Here is a 21,329-nt window from a genome sequence, read left to right on the forward strand (position 1 = left end):
AATTGAGCTGGCAGGTAGCTCATCTTTTAGACAATGCATATTATTTTATTGATAAATAGTCTTGCTGCATACTTAAAGTTGGGTAATGTCAGTTTGACGTGCCGATATTATGGATTTATTTTGGCCACGTGTAATATTGCACAAAATCCAAAATAGCTCTGGAACAATCTGAGCTACTTGCACAGTGCCTGAACCAGTATCTCTCTTAAGTGCATGAAACCATGCTTCCCTTCAGTTGCTTTCACTGAAAATCTCTGCACTTGCTGCTCTGATGCAATCTGAGAGGTCGGTTTCTTATCAAGTGGGAACTGTCCTCTTCCTGACACGTCCAACGTAAACAAGGCCTGCAGTCACGCCAGTCTCGTGCTGCCATCAAAACAAACAGGTCAGGCCTGAGTGTGGGCACATGTCCTACATGGCTTAGTCCCCTCCATTGAGGGCCTAATTCCCCCCTCACCACCTCATAAAGGGATCTATTGACAGCCCTTCCTGAGCCCTGCTCACACATAAGTGACCCTCATTGTGAAAATATGTGTACCATCGTTTGGGGCAAGCTGCAGCCTATTGCCCTTCCCTTTAAAATAACAACATTTGGCTGAAACGGCATTTTGCCCCCTTTCCTGTCATGATACAGTGACTCAGGGCTTTTCCATCATGTACAGTTTGTAAACAAGGAAACGGTGGAAGCTAAGGATTGAGGCAAATTACTGTTGAGCAGCGGGTTCGGTGCTCTCTTTGTTCACATCTGCTTCATCTTTCAGTAACCACTGTGCTATTTTTCTGAAGCTGCTGCATGGTCAGGAGGGGAAAACTCTGCAGGCAGACCTAAAAATCTGATCCTCTCCTCATGTTTGACGAGGCTACCTAATCTCTTTTGTTCCACCCCAAGAGTCTATTTCAGGGACAACTGAGCCCACTGTAACGAAAAACCAGTGACGCAAAGCAGGTCATTAAACGCTTCTTCCACTTATTTATTGATGGATCTTTAAGAGGACACACAGATCAACTTTTTAAGTAGGTTGAGTGGACGCTCCAGTGCGAGTTCAAAGACGAGGCTTTACGTTTGATCTTTGAAAGCAGATGCGATGGTGATAGATGACATTTCAGAATTTAAAATCTACCAGGATACACTGCAACTGACTTGTGTTAAAAACAGTCAGTATTAGCTAACAGATTATTTTCTAGAATAGTCCTGTTACCTAAGAAAAAAATAATATAGTTTCCAGCTGTTGATAATCCAGAGTCACTTTCATCCAGACAGCAGTCAGTGTCACAGTACAAATTATACAATGAGATTTTTTTTTTTAATAAAATCATCCCCGGTGACTTTGTATGTGGGGGATTTACACAACATACTGTAACCTTTTCACAGAAATGAAATCTACCTCGACTGGATTTGCGATTAGGTGAGCCGGCACACGATGCACAACTCCAAGTCTACACTTTGCACAAAAAGTAGACTGTATTGTAAAGATGAAATATAACTGGTTATTAGAAAATATACACAACTAGACCCATTTTTTTAAACCAACAATCATTGTTTAGCATGTTAAAAAGCTGACTGACTCGAAGAAACATCTTAAGATGCGACAAATTTCGATGTCCAAAATCTATCCAGGAAAAACAAAAAAAACGAACAAACAAAAAGACAAAAACAGAAGAAATTTCTTCAGAAACATGTTTATTGTAAGAGATGAAGAGAATTTCATGAGAACGGCTAAAAACACTTGAGACCTTTGAGGAAACAGTGCACACTGGCTCCAGACAGAGCAGAGCAGTCGAAAAGAACTCCTTTTGTTCAGATGTTTATCAGGATCCCCGACTCTCTAGTCTGACAAACAGACACCTCAAGGGTTAACTTAATGAAAAGTTATCAGAGCCAAGCTGTGCTGGTTTGTGCAGGGAATAGTAAATATGGAAGCTTCGGCTTTTATTGACAGTTTCCTGCATGCAACCTTCATCTGTTAGAAGCTTAAAAATGCTGATGAGTTGCAGAAAAACACCACCCTTTTTTATTGCTTCTTTAATCAGTAAAACAGCTTTAGTTGTGCCAACACAATAAGCTTACATTACAAATTATAAACAATGTGTCATGAATGACACTGTTAATCATGGTCATGTACATTTTTGATCAATTTAATGTAGCTAGATAAAAACAAATGTGCTTCTCTTTTCGAAAAAAACAAAACAAAAACAAAAACATGGGTAACCCAAACTTTTCAGCAGTAATAATAACTAGAATTTTATTGGGCTGCCGGTAAGTTATGGATTACAATCACACTAGTAAATCAACTAATCTTTAGTTTCAATTCCAGACCACAATTTTCGATTTTCACTTTAGTTTCAGGTTTCGGGTTTCAGGAATAATCATGAGTCATCATCTATTTTGGGCGTTACTACCAAGCAAAATTTGTCTGTCTAGTATTTAAGAGATATTCTTGTATAGGAGTGCAGAGGAAATAATTTCACACCAACTGATTTTAGCCACACACAAAGGGTTGCAGCGAAATGTTTGCCATGCTTCCCGTTTTCTAAAATATCCTTACTGTGCACATCTGTCTCTGTCATAATGAAAGATGAGGACAGGTCAGAGTCCAGTGAGAGGCAAGCCTCGCACATCTTACATAATAGTACTCCGACAACCTGTCTGCCTGATTCAAAGAACACTCCCTGCTCTCACGGGGCAGTGGATAAATAAGTCATGAGCTGGAGGATTGTGTGACAACAGCGCTCGACAGACAGTCACAACAACACATGCTGGCAGGAAGAAGACAGCTCTAGGTTTGGCAACTGCTTTCAAATGGGATGCGACTGTGACTGATGGCCCCCAAAGTGTTTGTGTTGATTTCCAAAAAGCTGCAAAACTTAGATGCTAAACAACCAGCTCCATTAAGACGTCTGTGTAGCTGTGAAATAGTGACATGCTGCAGAAAACTAATTCACTGACTAATTAAAAGCACTGCAGGACCGCTTCTCTGCAAACCATAAAAATTAGGTCACTTCCACTACATTACTGAGAGCGTGATGCAGACAGAGCTCAGTGCATGGATTCAGGCGCCACACAGTGGTCAGTCTGAGCAGCCTCGGCTACATTTACTGAGTGGGTTATGCTACATTAGTGTCTGCTACAGTTACAGTTCACAGCACTGAAAATAATGAAAAACAACAACAACAACAACAACAACAACAAGCTACATCAGCAAGATTTATAGCATATACTTGGAAAACAACATGAAGTAGGCTCTGCAGTATTTTTAAAAGTACTATTTATTTTATTTTTAAAATATTTCAAAACTTAAAATTCCCAAAGGTTTGTTAAATTCAGTTTTCACAACAAAATTCATCATTATTAGATGCGATTAACTCTGTGTTAAAGCACAGCTCTATTAAAAGAAAACAAAAACACCATAAATTCATTATTAATGATTACATCAGCTGTGCAAAAGCATTCTTCACATCCAGTTTAAATTCCAAACAATATCACTGCATCACTAAAAAACAAACACAGAACAATAAATGGAAAGCAATGGGAGGTATCAATGTGTCAGCAGAGTATACCGTGGGTAAAAAAAAAAAAAAAAAAGTTCACCTCCTCTGATGGAGAGACGCCGTCACCCGTATCAGACGTGCTGTGACCTGGGTGAAGCGAGCGAACAAGGTCCTGGAATGTAGTTATGATTTCAGAGTGCCCACAAATTAATTGTTTTTGTTTTTAAAAGGACACCAGAAGGAATTCTAAGACAGTAATGCATAGTAACAAAACATTAATAGTTAAAATCAACTAAATAATAAAAGTAAAAGGTGAAGGGATGACTCTAGATGAGCACGAATAATAACTGTATTCTAATTCAGTCCTGCTTTTTCATGGCTGAATGTGAAGCCGCATCTCTCCACCTTCTTGATGCAACACGTTGCACTGTAACTGTAAAATGTATCTAAACACTTCAATATAAAACCGTTCTAAGCACCATGGCTCCCTTTGCACCTGGCATCAACATGCATTCTGGCTGCATTTAAGTCCAACAATCCACATCTGCAGTCGCTTGAGGCACTAAAGATAAATAAGCAGGTTTGAAAGTAAAAAGCGATAACTACCAATGTGGAAGCAAACAATGCGGAATGCACATATATGGAATGTTTTGGTTGGGCTTTGTGTCACAGTGTTTCAACACCGATGGCGTTTACATCCACCAGATGCAGAAAATGTCATCTTTCTTTAACGCTGCTGCTAAGCATAGTGTGAGCTGCAGTTTCTGTATTGCTCTGTTAAACCCGATTAACCTTAGATAATGTTTACACGCAGCCCACTGGGGTTAAATCGCTGGATTTGGAAAATGTGATGGATCATTATTTGCTTGATGTGTTGTTTTGTGTGATGTGAAGCTGAAGTTATGATTCATGCTAATGCCAGATATCATAAGAGCCTGTGATGCCATTATCATCATTAGCTCTAATGTTGTATAATATCAAATAGTTATATAAAAGTCCTGCTTTCACAAAATCCATTTACATGTTTTCCTGCTATATACATTTATAATAAAAGTAACCAGTATCACCCTTTTTAGTTTTCTCAAATCAGAACCACACGCACCATTTGGAACTGACTGAGGGTTTGTCTGTAAAATGATGCCGGGGGCGGTGAATCTCCCACATTCAGACTGGCAAAGTGTCTGTTCTGTGGTATGTTGCTCAAGCTTCAAACTCTGAAGTCATACTTATCCTGTAGTGTGAGTAGGCGGAAGAGGAAGGAGCAGGATTGGTGGGATCCAAAGTCTTCTGAGGAAGTTCGGTAAGTATGTATTCGGGCAAGGCCTCTGGCGCTCCCATTCCCAAAGTGTATTCCTGAGTTAAATCCATGCATAGTAGTGGCAATGACGATGAGTGCGTCAGTGATCACAGAAATTGCTCGCGCTCACACCCACACACGTCGCTCACAGACAAATAGTTAGTTCATTGTTCAGTGGCTCAAGCAAGCTGCTAGTAGTTGAGTAGGCACTCCCTTTCTGTGCCAGACCAGCGCTTCTTAGCGGCAAACACCTTTGCTTTGTTCACTGATGGACCTGTGAAGAGTCAAACATGTCAGTATAAACAGTCTCTATATTGGTGCATTTGTTTCTTATATTTACCGCATTACTGACCTATATAGCTGAGCAGTACAGGGAGGAAGATGAGGCCGTGCGCCGCTCCCAGCAGCACTATGGCCAAGTACATCCTAAAATAGAAGACCTGGAAGATCTGCGACTTGGAAAGTGCCAGAATTAAGATGCCTCCAAATTTTGTTAATGTGATCCCACTGAAAACCTGCAGAAAGAGGAAAAAAGTTACATGAGGCAGTGATAATTAAAAGTACACGTGACCCTTTCATCTAGCAGTTTTTATGCACTGCATTACCAAAGTGCCAAAATTATTCTTTAAACCAGGGGTAGGGAAGTCCAGGCCTCGAGAGCCAGTGTCCGGCAGGTTTTAGATGTGTCCTTGAGCCAACACAGCTGATTTAAATGGCTAAATTAGCTCCTCAACATGTCTTAAAGTTCTCCAGAGGCCTTGTAATGAACTAATCATTTGATTCAGGTGTGGTGACCCAGGGTGAGATCTAAAACCTGCAGGACACCAGCTCTCGAGGACTAACGTTCCCTACCCCTGCTTTAAACCAAAAGAGATCATAATATGACGCCCTCTTGTGGATTTAATGAGAGGTGAAAAACTTACTGAGCTGCCCATGTGAGCTAGGGCCTCCTCAGCACGCTCCACTCTGTTGTTCTTCACGCTGACGGTGAAGGCTCGCACGATGTGACTGCAGAACTCCACCGAGATCCCACAGCTCTGCAACAGAGGACAGGAAACACCTCAGCACCACCAACATGAAAATTCTGTGTGAGGTTTTTATGTTGTTTATTTTTTTTTTTTTTATTTATTTTTTTTTTTATATATGAATACAACATATTAATTTGTGCAAACTTTAAGGGACACTGTTAGATTGCAAAGACAAAATCCCTGACTGGAGGGCTGAATAATGTAAACACAGGCACAGTTCAAAGGGTACAGCGTGTGACTCAGATGCAAACAGGAACAGAACTTGACTACACCTAAATTTTGTTCTGTTATGAATCATATCAAGATTTCACCTATTCTACAGTAACAATTGGGGAAACAGTGGCTGGACGCAGCAGCACAATCAAGCAATAGACAAAGTCAGTCTGCTATAAGTTTTTGATCGAGCGGGGTCAAGTTGGCAATTACATGCCAGCTCTGATAAATCAACAGAAATCTGTCAGATGCTGCAAATCTTTTGTCATACACATACAGCACATTCCAGTCCAGCCAGAACATAATTCAGAAAATCCTCCACAAATCGTGATGGCAGTTCAACTGGAAAATGACATCACCCTTGGCTACCTTGCTTTTATATACACAACTATAACCAGAACACAGTCAAGATGGCAGCCACCGGGATCACTGATTGCAAAAGATGTGTTGCCAATCTGTAGGCGTTTAACAATGAGAGAATTCTTTGCAAATTTGTCTCAGTGATTGCAGTCAGACTGCGATTGTTTGAAGACAGGTTGCCTCCCACCAGGCAATCTGTGCAAGTGACTCGAGTAGCTGCTGGAACTGCTTACAATGAGTTGCTGGATGTTAAAGATAAATAATAATAATTTAAAAAAAAAAACAAAAGAAAACAGTGCAATCACTGGGCAACCACAGATTTTACTCCTATTTGAAAAGAAATTGGCATTTTTCTCCTACTGTGACTGAGCTATTAAAGGTTATCTTTAATAATATCACCAAAAAAATGACACTTATATAAAACACTTAGCGCTCAATGAACCAGTATATTAGGATTAGTTGTTACTGTAGTGTGAAAAGCATGCAATAGAAAAGAAAATCAACAAAATACAAAGCTTTTTGGTTTTCCACTGTATTAAAGGATATTTTGGTTAAATGATAGACTTTCACATGATTACAGTGTAAAACAGGCTCACTCTATCAAACCTAACCTGCGAGTCCAGTGAATTCAAGGTGCTCTTACCATAACCAGGTTCACAAGTGACACTGCATTGAGGCTGATGCCCCACAGCCACATGACACCGAACATGTTGACCAGAATCATCGCGATGGTAATGCTGACCAGGACGCCTGCCCACAGCTCGAAGCCCAGCAGCACTGTTGTCACCACAAATATGGCTGCCAGCGAGACGCACAGGTTCAGAATAGTGTCATTCATGATGGTGAGGTACTGCTCGTAAAACACGTAGAAGACGCTGCAAAGGAGGACAATACACATTAGTTAGCAATAAACTGTTATCTCAATAGATAAAGCAGTATCTGTTTAAAATCAACAAGGAACTGTTGCTTTATTACATTGCATTTTTAAACTAGTTACCAATCATCCTGTTCTGACAAACAGCAAATGTAATTTCATAATCATGAACAATTTTTCTGTTGATGCTTTTAAAAAAATAAAGTGAAATTTGCAGAGAACAGGAAACACTTCAACGTCAAACATCATCTGCATTTCCATGAATGTTAACCTTTTACTGCATTATTCCTGATTCTCCTAGATAATATTTTTATATTTTGAATTGACCCACTCTCTGAACTGAGGTGCGGTATCAGTTTTATTTAGCCCCCACTCCTGGTTTAATTAGTGCTTCCCATCTGTTAGTATTAGTACTGGTGCTGGTTTTTGTACTTTGTTAATGATATATACAATGACTTATTGCATTATTGTGAAGCACTTTGGTCTACCTTTGGTTTTAAATGTGCTATATAAATAAAATTGTATTGTATTGTAATGTTGTTTTCTTTGCCATGTGCTTATCTATGACCTACTTCCCCACCTCTGATAACCCTAAAGTTTCAGTTCAAAAAATTCAGCATACACCACCATAAACCATAAAACAGTGGCTGAAACTGAAAACTTCATTTGGAACAAACTTTAATATAGAACTATAAAATGATTTATATATGCGCAGCAAGTTGATACGATAGGTCTTACCTGTAGGCGAAAACTTTGTGGTCCATGGACTGACTGATATTTTTGGCCAGGATTCGAGCCATTTTCAGAGCCTCTGTATAATCTGAGGACTCCTTTAGGATGGTGTGGTAAGTCATGAAGTACGTGGCTCCTACCCCTGTGTTGTTGGGATACAGGTCAACTGCTGTGGCATAGGCTGCATGGCCACTAGAGGAATATGGGAAGAAGTGAAACATCATAATCCACAACAAAACTGGTACACAGTGCTTTCAATAGAAGGAGGAGATGTTGACAGAGCTTTAAAATTACCCTTTTCCGCATTTGGGGTTGGGGTTGTCAGACAGAAACATGGGTAAAAAGTGCATGAAGTCTTCTCCTTCAGGCCTCTGTTTTCCACTGGGAGTCATCGGCCGACAGGATACACAGGACGAGTTTACCACTGGAAAAATACATTAATCAGTACATATACTTCTGCACATTTATTCTGACAAAAAACACAAGAACTGAAAACTACTAAAATAACAAGTGAATGTTTTGGAAAGTCTGATATACAACATAGAGGTGATTAACATACAATATATACAGATCACACTATCAGCATTATTACTAAGATTACCATTATCATCACCATGGATACAGATTCCTGCACCTGTTTTTTTTTTTTTTGTTCTGAAAAATGTAATGCACCTTACTTTAACCGTTTGAGTTCCTATATTGCCTTGTTGCTTTGGCATGAATTTTATGTTTTAAAGCCATTGTTTCGTATGAAGAACTAAAAATAAAAACCTTTGGCCAGATTGGCCCATTGTAACAGCAGGGTTATGGGGTTATGAAACAAGAGTTCAAAGCACTGAATAAAACTTTACCGGAGGCATTGCAGAAGGCCCCGGTGGTGTTGTAGTACCGACAGCAGGTGGACTGAGGCTTCACCCAATCAAAGTAGTCATCGAGCCAGGAGGATGGTGTGCTCGCAATGCTTGTGCTACAAGCAGAGGAAAAAAATAAATAAATAGCTCTGGCATCACAACATCAGAGCAGACAGGTTTCATAACCTTTGCAGGATCTAGAGTTTTTAGCTATTGATATATTACTTTACACAATCACTTAAACAGTTTGATCAGGAGCTCATGTCATCCTCATAGCTCAGACTTACTAGTTGCTAAGAAGTGAAGCTGTGTAGACCTGCTGCACCAGGGAGTTGTTGTTACACCCCACCCCTCCACAAACAGCATTCTGACCCTCTGGGCTACTGTAGTTGAGACCTTCCTCTACCACAAAGTAAACAGGTGCTCCGGTGTGGAGATACTCGCTCATGTTCTTGAAGTAGTCCAACACATACGAGTCCTAGAGAGAAAGAAACTGTCAGAGCTGCCCGCAGGAAAAAGGATGTGAGAGAAGATATCGTGCTTGTTCCATTACCACACACACACACACACACAAATAGCTGTGAGAAATTATGGCACATTACATGCATGATTTCCTGAATGACTAAGCAGCAAACTAACCCGAATACAAATTTCAACGTCACTGCTGAGTGTTGCTACAATCAACCTGTAGACAAACTTTTCCAAAAGTATCAAAATGGCTTAAATGGTGTACATAAAACTTACATCTGGCATGGATAATTTCTGGTCCAGTCCGATCTCAACTTTATTCACCACAGCAATACTGAAGGAGAGCATTCCCACAAACACTGCCACCTATAAATAACAATATGATCATGAATGCATGCTCATGACAAACAATTCTTCAAATCAAACCCAAAAACCTGTTTTTTAGCTTATTATCAAAAGGCAGGCGTGCATGACTGCATTGAGGTACTCACTATGACTGGTCGCACCCACTCCGTGAGGATGAATGGGGCGAAGACTTTCTTGAAAAACCGGAACAGGAAGCCATCTGTTTTGCTTTCCTGGCCTTCTGGCAGCGTCATGCAGCAGAAGACATCAAGTCGATTCCTCTATTAGACACAGGCAACAAAGCATTTGATAAGTGCACGTTACCACTACTGACCTAGTCTGAAACTATGAAGAATATGCACTCAAACATTTGTTATTGAGATTCAAATACACTCCAAACTCCACTAGGAAATTTGAATAATAAGAAGAGACATCACTGCACCAAATTACATCACTGCACCAAACCATTAACAGAAATAAGCTATTCTTATTTCTGTTAATGATAAGAGACAATAATGATTTGGGGCATCAAAAACACCCTGGCAGCCTCTCAGCCTCTGAGTTAGTTGGTTACCATTCATGTTAAATCTCCTCAAAATTAGATTAGAGTTTGCTGGGACTGAAACTTCTAGCTTAAATATTTGGCAAAACATCTCCATAAACCCTCAGTCTGTAAATCTGTAACTCTGTTCATATGATCGTCTCACCTCTTGCCTTTTAGCGTCCAGACCGAGCAAGCTGACAAAGCAACTGATCTGCAAAAGGAAATCAATAAAAACAGCCAAGCCAGCAAACATGGAGAACGTCCTGACTGCTGGCATGCTGGACAGCGCTCCTGGAAAGGAAAAAGAACAAGATTATTTTATCAGTATGTGACTCACCAGGGCACTATGACACATTTTGTGGCCATGGCAACAATTTGGACCAAAAAAAAAGCAAAACAAAAAAAAAAAAAATTATTCTAGCTTTTAATGGCTTTAATAAGTGTAATGGAAACAAGCACTATTAGAATCAAGATTCAGACAATCAGCATTACACAGCCTTGGCATACAGTCAGAAGAGAGAAATAAATAGCACAGTTACTGCCAAGTGACTCAGTTGTTAGAGATCTGAAATAGTCCCATCGTACAAACAGTGTTACAGAGCATTTATCATAAAATCACTGTTGTATGAACACTCAATGTCAGGGTAGTTATTAATGATAAAAAGAGCAGTTTGATCTGAGAGCCGTCTGTGTACTTGATGTGGTAATAAAGGAAAATTTAATAACCGATCTATTTTACCCAGGAAGAAGGCGACGGTCTCAGAGAAGGAGGACAGAAACAAGCTCGGGGCGATGTCTCCAAGAATACGACCGATCTGCTGGTGGAGTTCTTCCTGTGGCATCCGCTCATCCCTCTGTTCGAAAATACAAATGAAGAACCAATTTAGCACATGGAGCTGGTTTTATTTACAGCTCCATATTTCTATTCTTGGACTCACTAGAGTAGCTTAACATGACTCACCGTCTGAAATAATCCTTATTAATCTTACACTGGGCTTGAGCGCAGGCCCTCAGATCATCATCTGTCTAAAACATACCACCTTAGCTCCCCTTGTATTCAGACCACCCCATCTTTATTCTGATTGGTTGTCAGCCTGACTTTATGCATTTAAAAAAAAAAAAAAAAAAAAAAAAATCTGTATAAACTATCTTAGTTTCAAAGCCTAGAAAGAAAATAAACAAAACCATAATAGAGAGACAGAAAAACTGGACAATAAAGCATAATTAATATTAATAAAAGGTCTAGATTAGCAACCACATTATATGGTGAACCACTTGTTAATTATGTATCAGTTTAATCAACTGGATTGGAAGAGCTTACCTGGTATGTCTGTACTATGATAAAGATGTTGTCCACTCCAACAGCCAGCACAAGGAAGGGAATGACCTCAATCACAATGAGCGTGAGCGGGACACCACAGTAGCTGAAGATCCCCAGTGAGCAGGCCACAGAGCTCAGCACAATCAGGATACCTGCTATACCCAGGGAAATCTTAGAGTCCACCTGTAGGGGCAAAAATATAAAAGGCCCATCATGTGCACGCTTTATGCACGACTAGAAAGAAAGTTGCCAATCACGTTGATCCAGTTTAGCTAAATTAAAGTCATGTGTTAAATTCTAAGGTCACAAACAGGAAGGAGGAGTTACAAAGCATAATGTGTCAAACTACATCAGGCATGGATTATGTTCACTGATCATTAAAAGCACATGCACAGTGAAGAAAAAGAATTTAATTTTTACCAGCACTCTTCTAAAGCTGTGGATGTGACCCAGGGCCAGGGAGATGTAGATGAACATAATGCCATAGCTGAGGACCACAGTGTTGATGTCGCTGTTGCTCTCTCTGTTGATTTCATCTTCAATGCTCCTCTCTGCACTGAAAGCGATGGTCAGGTTGGGGTTGCTGAAGTTCTTCATAAATTTGATGAACCTGAAATGGAAGCAAAAAACCCACATGTTAACGTATGAGCAGCATCTTGAGCTATTGTGAGCTTCTTGATCATTTGTTGTCTCACTCGTTTTCCCACGCCAGAGCTTTCTCCAATCTGACGGTGTCATTCAAATAGTTGTTGATGGGAAAGGTGATCACGAGTGCAGTGGCATTGTTGTAGTTTGTGTCTGTAGTGGGGAAAGAAGGAAAACAAAAAACAAGATGCATGAGCCACTTAAAATGCCTCTCGTTTATCAATCAATCATAATAATAACAATTATTGAACTGACAGTTATTGCTTAATGTTCCTTTTGCTGGGGGAAAAAATGGCTTCTAAATTAGATCGTCACAGTTGGCTGAAGACAAAAATGGGAAGTTGTTCTTACTTTTGGTTTAGGCTTTATTTGGATGCAACATTTCAGATCTAGTAATGCGCCATATTCTTGCTACAAGTACTTAGTCATTTGTTTTTCAATTCCTAATTGTAGTGCAAGATCAGTTCTAATCATGTTGCATTACATTATAATAAATGCCAGGGTTTATTCTGAATCAACACTACTGCAACTGCAACACAGCCCAACACGCCAAAATAAAACACAGACATCAATGCATATCTAATACGCCACTGATACAATCTTCTTCGGCTTGCCACAGTGAATCATTTGCCTTCATCTCATCCTTTCTACCATCCTGCATACATGAATTTGTGTTCCTCCTCTTTTCCTCCTGCCTGGTAACTTCGTCTCCACCATCTCTGCACATTTCAAAATCATCTAAACCTCGCCCTGATAACTTTGTCTCCAACCTGAGCTGTCCCTCTGAAGTTATTACAAATCCTATCCTTCCCTGGCAACTCCAACAAAATATTACAACATAAAATGAATAAAATTAAATAAACATAGGTATTAATGAATTATATAATCAATTGGAAGAGCAAACATACGTTCCTATTTTTGTCTTCATTTTCTTCGACAACAATCATGCACTCTAGTATTATTATTATTATGATTATTTTTTAATTTACCTATTTATAGAAATAACTTAATAACACTGAAATTTAGACACGTGTTATTTCCCCTGTTGAATTTTTCCTGCTTTTAACTTGCACAGAATTATTTTTCTTCTTTTTTCATTGTTTTTGATTTGTATGGATTTAATGGCACTTAAAAAAAAAAAAAAAAAATCTATTCCATTATTTTTATTTCTAATTAAATTTTTGGCACTTTAGGCCCTCCATACACTGCTACAAATGGAAAGTTTATATGCAGAGTACAGCGAGTGATCAAAGACCAAAGTGTTTCTTTCAGTGTAGTAAAACTCAATAAAGGAATAATACGAGAAGCTGTAAACCAATTAACTACTGTAGGGAAGAAAAAAACAACAACAATTCCCACAGTTCTGGGACAAACAGCAAGTGATTTGCACTTGAAATTGCTTTTCTATGAAACGTGTTGCATACAAGTTAAATGTATAATTTCATTAAAAGAAAATTCAGAATTGGTGAATATGCAAGTTTTTTTTCCCCCCAATGCAAGAGTTTAACTGCCAGGATGGCGTTCAAACAACTTTTAACATACAAAGCTGTGTCAGTACAACCCCCATTTTCTGATTGAAGTTGTAAATGCTCCCAACTCACCAAATTAATTTAAAAAAAAGAAAAGAAAAAAAAAAAAGGGGGGGGGGGAAGAAAAAAAAAAAAAGGGTTGTCTAGTGTCAAACCGAAGTCATGTGAATATACTTCACAACTCACCATCGTATCCCCCCAGTGCAAGCCAAGGGAAGACAGGGCCACCAAAGGTGCCTAAACAAGGGTCATGTAGCATAGTGGTGTCGTTGAGGGAAGCTGGGGCACTGCACAAGCAAAAAGTAAACAATTAGGTTAAAGACAACCGTCAGTAAGGGATTGCAGAAATCTGCATCAGATAAACATCGATTGCACATGACAGCGAATGAGGAAGTTGAGTGTACTATTTTAAGAAGACACTTTTTTCAGTGACCTCAGCTGCACAAAGGAGATTCTTGTTAACTGCAGGCATCATTTTTCAACTGTTTGTTTGCTTTTTTAAACTTTTAAAAACATTTCTTAGACATTTGACACAAATGTGACAGCAATTAAAACAAGCTGATAAGAGAAGTAAAGGCTAAATCTATCAATAAAACAGATACAAATACTTTTACCTGACACAGTAGAGGAAGTGGTCATGATAGTCAGCCCAGATATAAAATTCATCTCCCATATAGTGATCCAGTGCAGCGTGGCTGTTCTGGAAGTAGTTTAGGACACTAAGGATTGTACAGTTGTCATTGTACGGGGCCAGAGGAGCCAAGCAGATGTCCTTCAGGGTAACGGATTCTTGATTATATGAGGCTACGAGGCCTTCAATTTCAAGCTGCAGATCCAGGACCTGGTAAGTTGAAAGAAAATGGAAAAAGAAAGGAGAACCTTTTAACCACCGTCTGAAAAATTTGCTTGCTTTTCACATGCAAAGCTTCTATTTTATCTAACAAAGGAAACAGTGACGTTGTTACAGAATTTACACACTGACAGCATTGTGACTCGGTGGTTAGCAATGTTGCTCAACAGCACAACAGTCTCTGGTTGAAAACCTGCATGAGTCTGGATCTTCCGCCTGTGCCATTAATGTGGAATATGTTAGCCAAGGATACGCTCAAAACAGAGACACCATGGTGCTGTATTTATTTATTTCTTGATGATAAGAAAGTGACTTGTGTACATTGGGAGAGCATTAAATCATATTTAACCTCATTGAAATATCTGGATGGTTCGTTAATACCTTTTGTTTAAACTTCTATGTAGTTTATGTGTCAAAAATAGTCAAAGTAGACTGAACAGGCTTCCGAAATAAACCAGTCTGACTTCAACTCACCTGATGCAGGAGCTCTTTGTTCAGAACCGAACCGAATGGGATAGATGGTCCTCCTAAATACGGATCGTAGGTCTCATTGAGCATGAGTGGAGTAGTTATGATGAGCTGCACAGTTCTAAAGAAAGGTCCAAAGTGTTTGTCAAAGTAATCCTTCTCTTGACGAGCTTGGCTCTTGGGAGATGACCAGAGCTCAACAGGGTCAGTGGTGATGTGCATGTAGGCCAGGCCCCCAGCTGAGGCTCCCACCAGTACCAGGCAGCAGAAGAGAATGAGAAATGGATGCCTCACGCAGAAGGAACCCCAGGAGCTGAAGAGCATCCGCAGGCCATTCTCAAAACGCTCACCCAGCGTTTCACAGCATGATGCATTTACTGAAAGGTAGGAAATACCTAGAACTTAGTTTGGGCTGTGTGGTAATTACATCAAGACACATTTAGAGAAATAATGCAGTCTCAATGACATTTCATGGCTGTACCTTGATCAGGATCATCACCGTTAAGCGACAGTGGGTTATTACTGTCCAAAATGGGGCCATACTCAGATGTGATAGCTCTTTTCCTGCAAAGAAGGACAAACATACGATATCATCCAAATCTGTTTTCCACTCTGAAATATATTCAGCTACAGTATGTACTGTTTGACACAGGACCCAAAAGTATACAGTCAGAAAGATTTGTTATTTTAACTATTCAGCGAATTATAAGTTGCAGTTACAATTTCAATGTAAAGCACAGACTTATTAAATGCATTAATTTAAGGATATTCCAACCCTTTTTCCCGAGGAGATCATGGGTTTGGTGCAAGCCCCCCTCCCCCCTCTTTTTCTTTTTAAATTTGCTTGAACAATTAGTTTATGACCTTTTACCTGCTGAACTTCAGAGAGTGGCATTTGCATTTGGAAGTTCCGACAAAATGAATTCGCAGGGCAAGTAAACCAGAGAATTCCTATGCTGTAAAAACAACAGAGGTTCCTGCTCTTTTCATATGAATGTCTGGGTGGGTGGGTGAATGAATATGAAAATAAATAAATAAATATGAGAGAGAATATCAGGAGTGGGCTGAACGGTCTGGTAAACTTGTGGGAAAAATAAAAAAAATGAATCACAAAACTTGGCAACATGAAAAGGCTCGAGTTCCAACACAAGGCAAAAGTGGTAGATGGTTGCAAGATCCTTTGAACAGTACTGATAATTTAAAAGAATCACGTCAACTCTTTAGACAGACAAACCCCAAATCAGCATGAGTGACGATGCATTTTCCCAGATGAAAACCAAACCACAAGCAGAAAAAAACAAAACAAAACAAAACTGACAACTGAAATCAGCTGGCAAAGCATCACAAACCTCTTCACACAGTCATCGCCTTTACCCATCATGCGTGTGCAGTCAACCCTCAAGGCCTATCTAGTACCAGAAAAACCCTGCTTAACCTCGAAGTGTGTCATCATACAAATCTCTCCACATCCAACTATACAGTGTGTGTTAGAAGCTAAAAAAGTCCATTACCTGTAACACCAAACTCCCAGAAGAACTCCAAAAAAAATGAGCAGGAAGGCCATGTAGGAGAGCCACATGATGACGGCCATGGCATCGATACCAAGGATGGTCCATGGAGGCGGGAGCGGTGGAGGTACGGGTTTCGGGCCGCAGGACTTGGTGCAGTCCTGACAGGAGCACGGGCCTGAACCATCGTCCAGGCTTTCGTTACAGGCGTATGTATTGTTGTTCATGGGAGTGTAACCAGCCAACGGGACATCTAGAGTAAAGACATTGCACATCACAGGACAAAGAGGGACCAGACACTTAAAAATACTCAAGCTCAGAAAACTACTGCTTTAAAAACAAATTTTAAAAAAAAGTACTTAAAAAATACTGACCTGTGAATACTGGCTCGATGGGAAAAGGGGCCTGTCCATTCTTGGTACTGAACATGTACTGGATCCAGTTGGTAGCATTGCATTCTTTTGCGGTCTTGCCACACAGAAGAGATAAGGCCTTCACATTGCTAGATGGTGCCTGGACATCCTTGCATGCGTTGTACATGGCTGGCAGAAGTCAAATGACAGAATTTTAAAAACAAGGCAAAAAACCCAAAAAGGTGGCATATAAATAATTAAGTCAACTCCAAATTTAAAATGTTATAATTATCAGTCACCAAAAATTAAACAATTACACAAGACTTTATATAGAACTGATAAAGCTCCCTACTGTTACAATACTGGGAATTCTGGCTAAAAACTCACCGTTAGAAAATGTTTGTCCAATATAGTATTCCACTGCCCTTACGTCTACGCCAGTAATATTGGTGACATTCATAAACTGACTCTGGTGGGGACTGCATGTCAGCTCACAGAAGAGGTTCATGAGATTGTAGAAACACGCCGGGCACCTGCAGGCAGACGCACAGTCAGACAGAAACAAGGAAACAGATTTGCTGCTATAACTCAAAATAATAAAACAAGTTCAAGTGTACAAGTCTGTAAAAGTTTCTTGGAGAAAACAAAAGTGTGCTGACATAAAATGAAATTCCTTTGGCCTTTGAGCAAGTCCACATCTAAACCAATTAACTGGAAAATGCAACGTTGACACTTGCAACATGTAAGACTGTCAGTATGCTGTGTGTGCCACTGCAGAGTTTATCATCAGAAATTTCAAAAAGAAAAAGGGAACAACGATGCCAAGCAGATCATGTGTTCTGGCAGTTTATTATATAACATCTCTGCATACCGAGACAGGAACTGAAGTGGCAGCTGGAGACTGCCTTTGAGGGTTCGCAACTGGTCAGCGTTGCAGCAGAGACTTTTGTTTCCATAGTCGTACCCAGGACAGAGCTCCTTCATATACAAACACAAAGAGAATGATGACACTTTATAAGAGTATTTCTGTAAGAGGAAACCTGTGGGATGCTTTAGGTGTCAACAATTTGAGCAATAAGAGAAAACAAAACAAAACAAAACATTGAAGGGCTGTACGTACGGTGAGAAGCTGATAACCATCAGGTTGTAGTGGCATAGGTGGACCAGTGTAGTTGCAGTTGTACTTTTTTCCAGCCACCGTCGACTCACCGCACTCACCGTACCACACACAGTGATGGGCCACAACATGATACTTGTAAAACAAGAAAATCAGAGGTCATTTATTTAGTGATTGTAGAGAAAGCAGCAGTGCAAGTTTATGGTCGTTTCAGCTGCACAGTCCAGTAAACAACATGTTTGGTTTTTTTTGGGTTTTTTTTTTAACTCATGTGACTCAGCTTCAATTTTCACCAAGTGAGGATATGGTCAAAACCAAGAGGGCAAAGAGAAAGCCCAGACACATTTAGTTTCTCTAAAGGCTGCAGCAGACCATATGACTTTGTAGACCGATGACCTGACTTCCTTTAGATACATTTCCGTCTCAAAGACTTTCAGAGTGAGTCTGCTGTGAGGGCTGCAGAGATTTATGAAAAGAAAAAAAGTGTGATTAAATGTAATTGCGAAAAGTTTTCAAGATTAAATATCAGCTCAGGATGTTGGAATGAGACTTAAAACAGTGCCAGCAGTTAGAAATGCTAGCACTTACACAGTGATTTTTTTATGATGCGTCTCACTCACTCTCAATCTCTTTTTTCTATAATGTCTAATATTCACACACACTAACTTAAACTTGGGTTCAGCATTGTGCCCAGGCTGGGGCTAACTGGGGAATTGATCTACCTCCTGAGCCACAGCAGAAGTGGGTGGCCCTTACGAGCGTTCAAATATGTGTGAAAAGAGACCACACCTTAACAGAGTCACATTTATGTATTCTTGTATTTGTGTTTGAGAGTAATAAGAGTTCATCGGTACGTCACTGCAGATTCTCACTTCCCTTGCACAAACGCAAAGAGTGGCCACATTTCTCTCTCTCCGTTCCTCTCCTGTCATCCCTCCAAGAGGGTGAAGAACTGAAGTGAATAGAGGGAGGTTCCCTTGGTTTCACTCCTCTCCGCCAACTTTTCCTCCAACAGACTGTGTGACTTTGATTGAAACTGCTTAAGGGGATTTAACAAATTTGGATGCAGACGACATTTAACAGAGTTAAATATCAGACCCGTCTCATTTCCTGTGTTTCTAGTATCTTGTGCTTTGCATGTCTGAAAATAGTCCCCTCACTTCTGCAAACATGTTTCCTTTTCATCTGGTATTTTAAAGAATACCCTTTGAAAAGCAGACAGACACATTTCTCAGTTTTTGTTTTCCAATCAGTCAACCATGGAGAGATACTCTTACATAAAGATTTAAAACTAAACATTTTTTTTCTGTTTATTCAGCATCAGTGCGCTCTCACATGCTTTTTTCGTTCCGATGAGTAACTTAGGGAAGTTGATTCACTTACTCCACAAACTTTTATGGGAAAGCCTGTCACACTTTGTCCTACTCGTGTCTTGTGGTGCAAAGATGACACTTGGCATTAGAATATCACTAAAAAATTGAAAGTGCAGCCAGGGCTAGTGACCAAACTCTGCATCTATCGAAATTAAGTCTTGTTAATTCAGGGTAAAAAGCAAAACTCCGACTGGGAATATTCAGAGAAATTCACCTCAACTCAGGAGCCATGCACACTCAGAGGCTTTGCTAAAATACTTTCAGCTTCATCCACAGCAGCCACAAATCAATACTCTTTTACTGATTTTGACATTCCTGCTGCTTCTGTCCGGATATCTTATCCTAAAGAGGTAATGATTAATCATTCTGGTGTTTTAGCAGAATTTCAAAAAAAGTGCAGACAGTGGACTGACCCAATTACATCACGAGGAGGAGAGCAAACAATGCAGTGATAGGAGCTGGGAGGCTGAGCATTATCTACATTGATTAAATCACAGACAAGATTTTTTTTGTCTGCTTTGATCAAAAATCTCTTAAACTGATCTTAAATAATTTTATGGGTATTTCTTAAGGAGATGTAGTAATTTAAAAGTTTATCAATACATGCTGAAGTTGAAGCTGGCACACAAAACTGTGCTTTTTTTTTTATGTGAATTGATGTTAATCTCAAAATTAACCCCAGCAGTTTCAAGTCTCATGAGCTTCTGTATTCTCTCTTTGCACCATTTTCTTTTAACCAGCTCCGCGGTTACTACATCAGCTACATTACGTGTAGTTCAAATACCTGATACATCCAAATAGAAAGTGAATTTTTCACCACAGCTATTCTTTCCTACTACCTAGCTTTTAACTCGCAGGTTTTGATCACCGTTGACAGGCTTGAGATTTTAGCGACATTTATCATAGCTATGATGACACTTCGGGAGACATTAGTCAGCACACGAATCTGGTTTCGACATTCGCTGAACCTAGGACCTAGAACCTGTACACGCACCGCCAGTCTCATGTTACTCCGCCACAAAGCAGCAGTATCAACCCCAGCTATATGCTCAAACCGACATTAAGCCAATTATCGGCTAATGCTGTCTTCAATATATACAAAATAGGGTGAGCACTTTTAATAGCTCGACTCAGCCTAAACCTGAGTTTCCCTCGACAACTGATAAACAAACACTAGCTACGCCTGAGCTGAGTCATTAAACAGTCACGAGAGCAGTGACGTTAAATCAAACTTACCGATCTAAAATAACCCTCGGCCAGGAATATAACGAGGAAGAGCAGACTTAAGAAGCTTCTCCCTGCCATGAGCCCCATCTCGGTGCCTGAAACGATCAAATTGAACTGAACGCTCAGGTAAACTTTGACATATCCTCACAACCGTCTTCTTCGTCTTCTTCCTCCCACTATTTATTTGGGGCGGAGATAAATATTTATCCGAGCGCTGCCCCCTAGCGACGAAGACGGCCCACTGCACCACGAAAAGGAACTTCCCCATTTAATTTAATAATCCCCATTACCTTTTTTTTTATTGTCTTCACGTGAATTCACATGATTAAACTAGGGATTAGAGTGTGCTTGAGTCAGATAAATTTGGGTTGCAGTGATAGACATCTGCTTGCTACAGCTTACACCATAAAATATTTACCTTGTTTTAAGACAATAGAGAAATTTACCTTATTTAAATTATTTAACCTTAGCTTATAAGGGGAAACCATAAATACCATATAATATAATATAACATTTTTTTTTTTACATCTATGGAACATATCATACAGTAGTCAATCATCCGTATCAGTTTACCACTCACAGCCCTACCCTGACCTATGTCATAAATACAACCATTAAAAAAGTGACTGTACTTTATGTGAATATGTGTGCCAAGAGTTTGTTTGTTCCAAGATTTGTCCCGGGGTTGATGTGGCATTCCTTGGCCTTCCTTTTCCCAACTATTTTTAAACACTGCC

The 21,329-nt window shown here is 39.8% G+C and overlaps 1 protein-coding gene across 1 annotated transcript; it reads right to left on the reverse strand.

The window, feature by feature from the left end:
* Positions 1 to 2,241: 2,241 nt before the first annotated feature.
* Positions 2,242 to 20,772, reverse strand: npc1 (Niemann-Pick disease, type C1). Its single transcript, XM_003437850.5, has 25 exons — positions 20,602 to 20,772; positions 17,996 to 18,127; positions 17,747 to 17,853; positions 17,263 to 17,408; positions 16,897 to 17,064; positions 16,526 to 16,775; positions 15,496 to 15,578; positions 15,021 to 15,391; positions 14,311 to 14,537; positions 13,883 to 13,983; positions 12,218 to 12,320; positions 11,943 to 12,132; positions 11,523 to 11,705; positions 10,941 to 11,055; positions 10,365 to 10,492; positions 9,804 to 9,938; positions 9,589 to 9,678; positions 9,132 to 9,322; positions 8,845 to 8,960; positions 8,288 to 8,417; positions 8,000 to 8,185; positions 7,031 to 7,262; positions 5,710 to 5,823; positions 5,139 to 5,301; positions 2,242 to 5,060 (listed from the first exon to the last, which is right to left on the reverse strand). The coding sequence occupies exons 1-25, from the start codon at positions 20,677 to 20,679 to the stop codon at positions 4,978 to 4,980; spliced, it is 3,822 nt and encodes a 1,273-aa protein (XP_003437898.1). The 5' UTR covers positions 20,680 to 20,772; the 3' UTR covers positions 2,242 to 4,977.
* Positions 20,773 to 21,329: the final 557 nt, after the last annotated feature.

The sequence above is a fragment of the Oreochromis niloticus genome, linkage group LG18, assembly GCF_001858045.2.
Source record: "Oreochromis niloticus isolate F11D_XX linkage group LG18, O_niloticus_UMD_NMBU, whole genome shotgun sequence".
Classification (NCBI taxonomy): Eukaryota; Metazoa; Chordata; class Actinopteri; order Cichliformes; family Cichlidae; genus Oreochromis; species Oreochromis niloticus.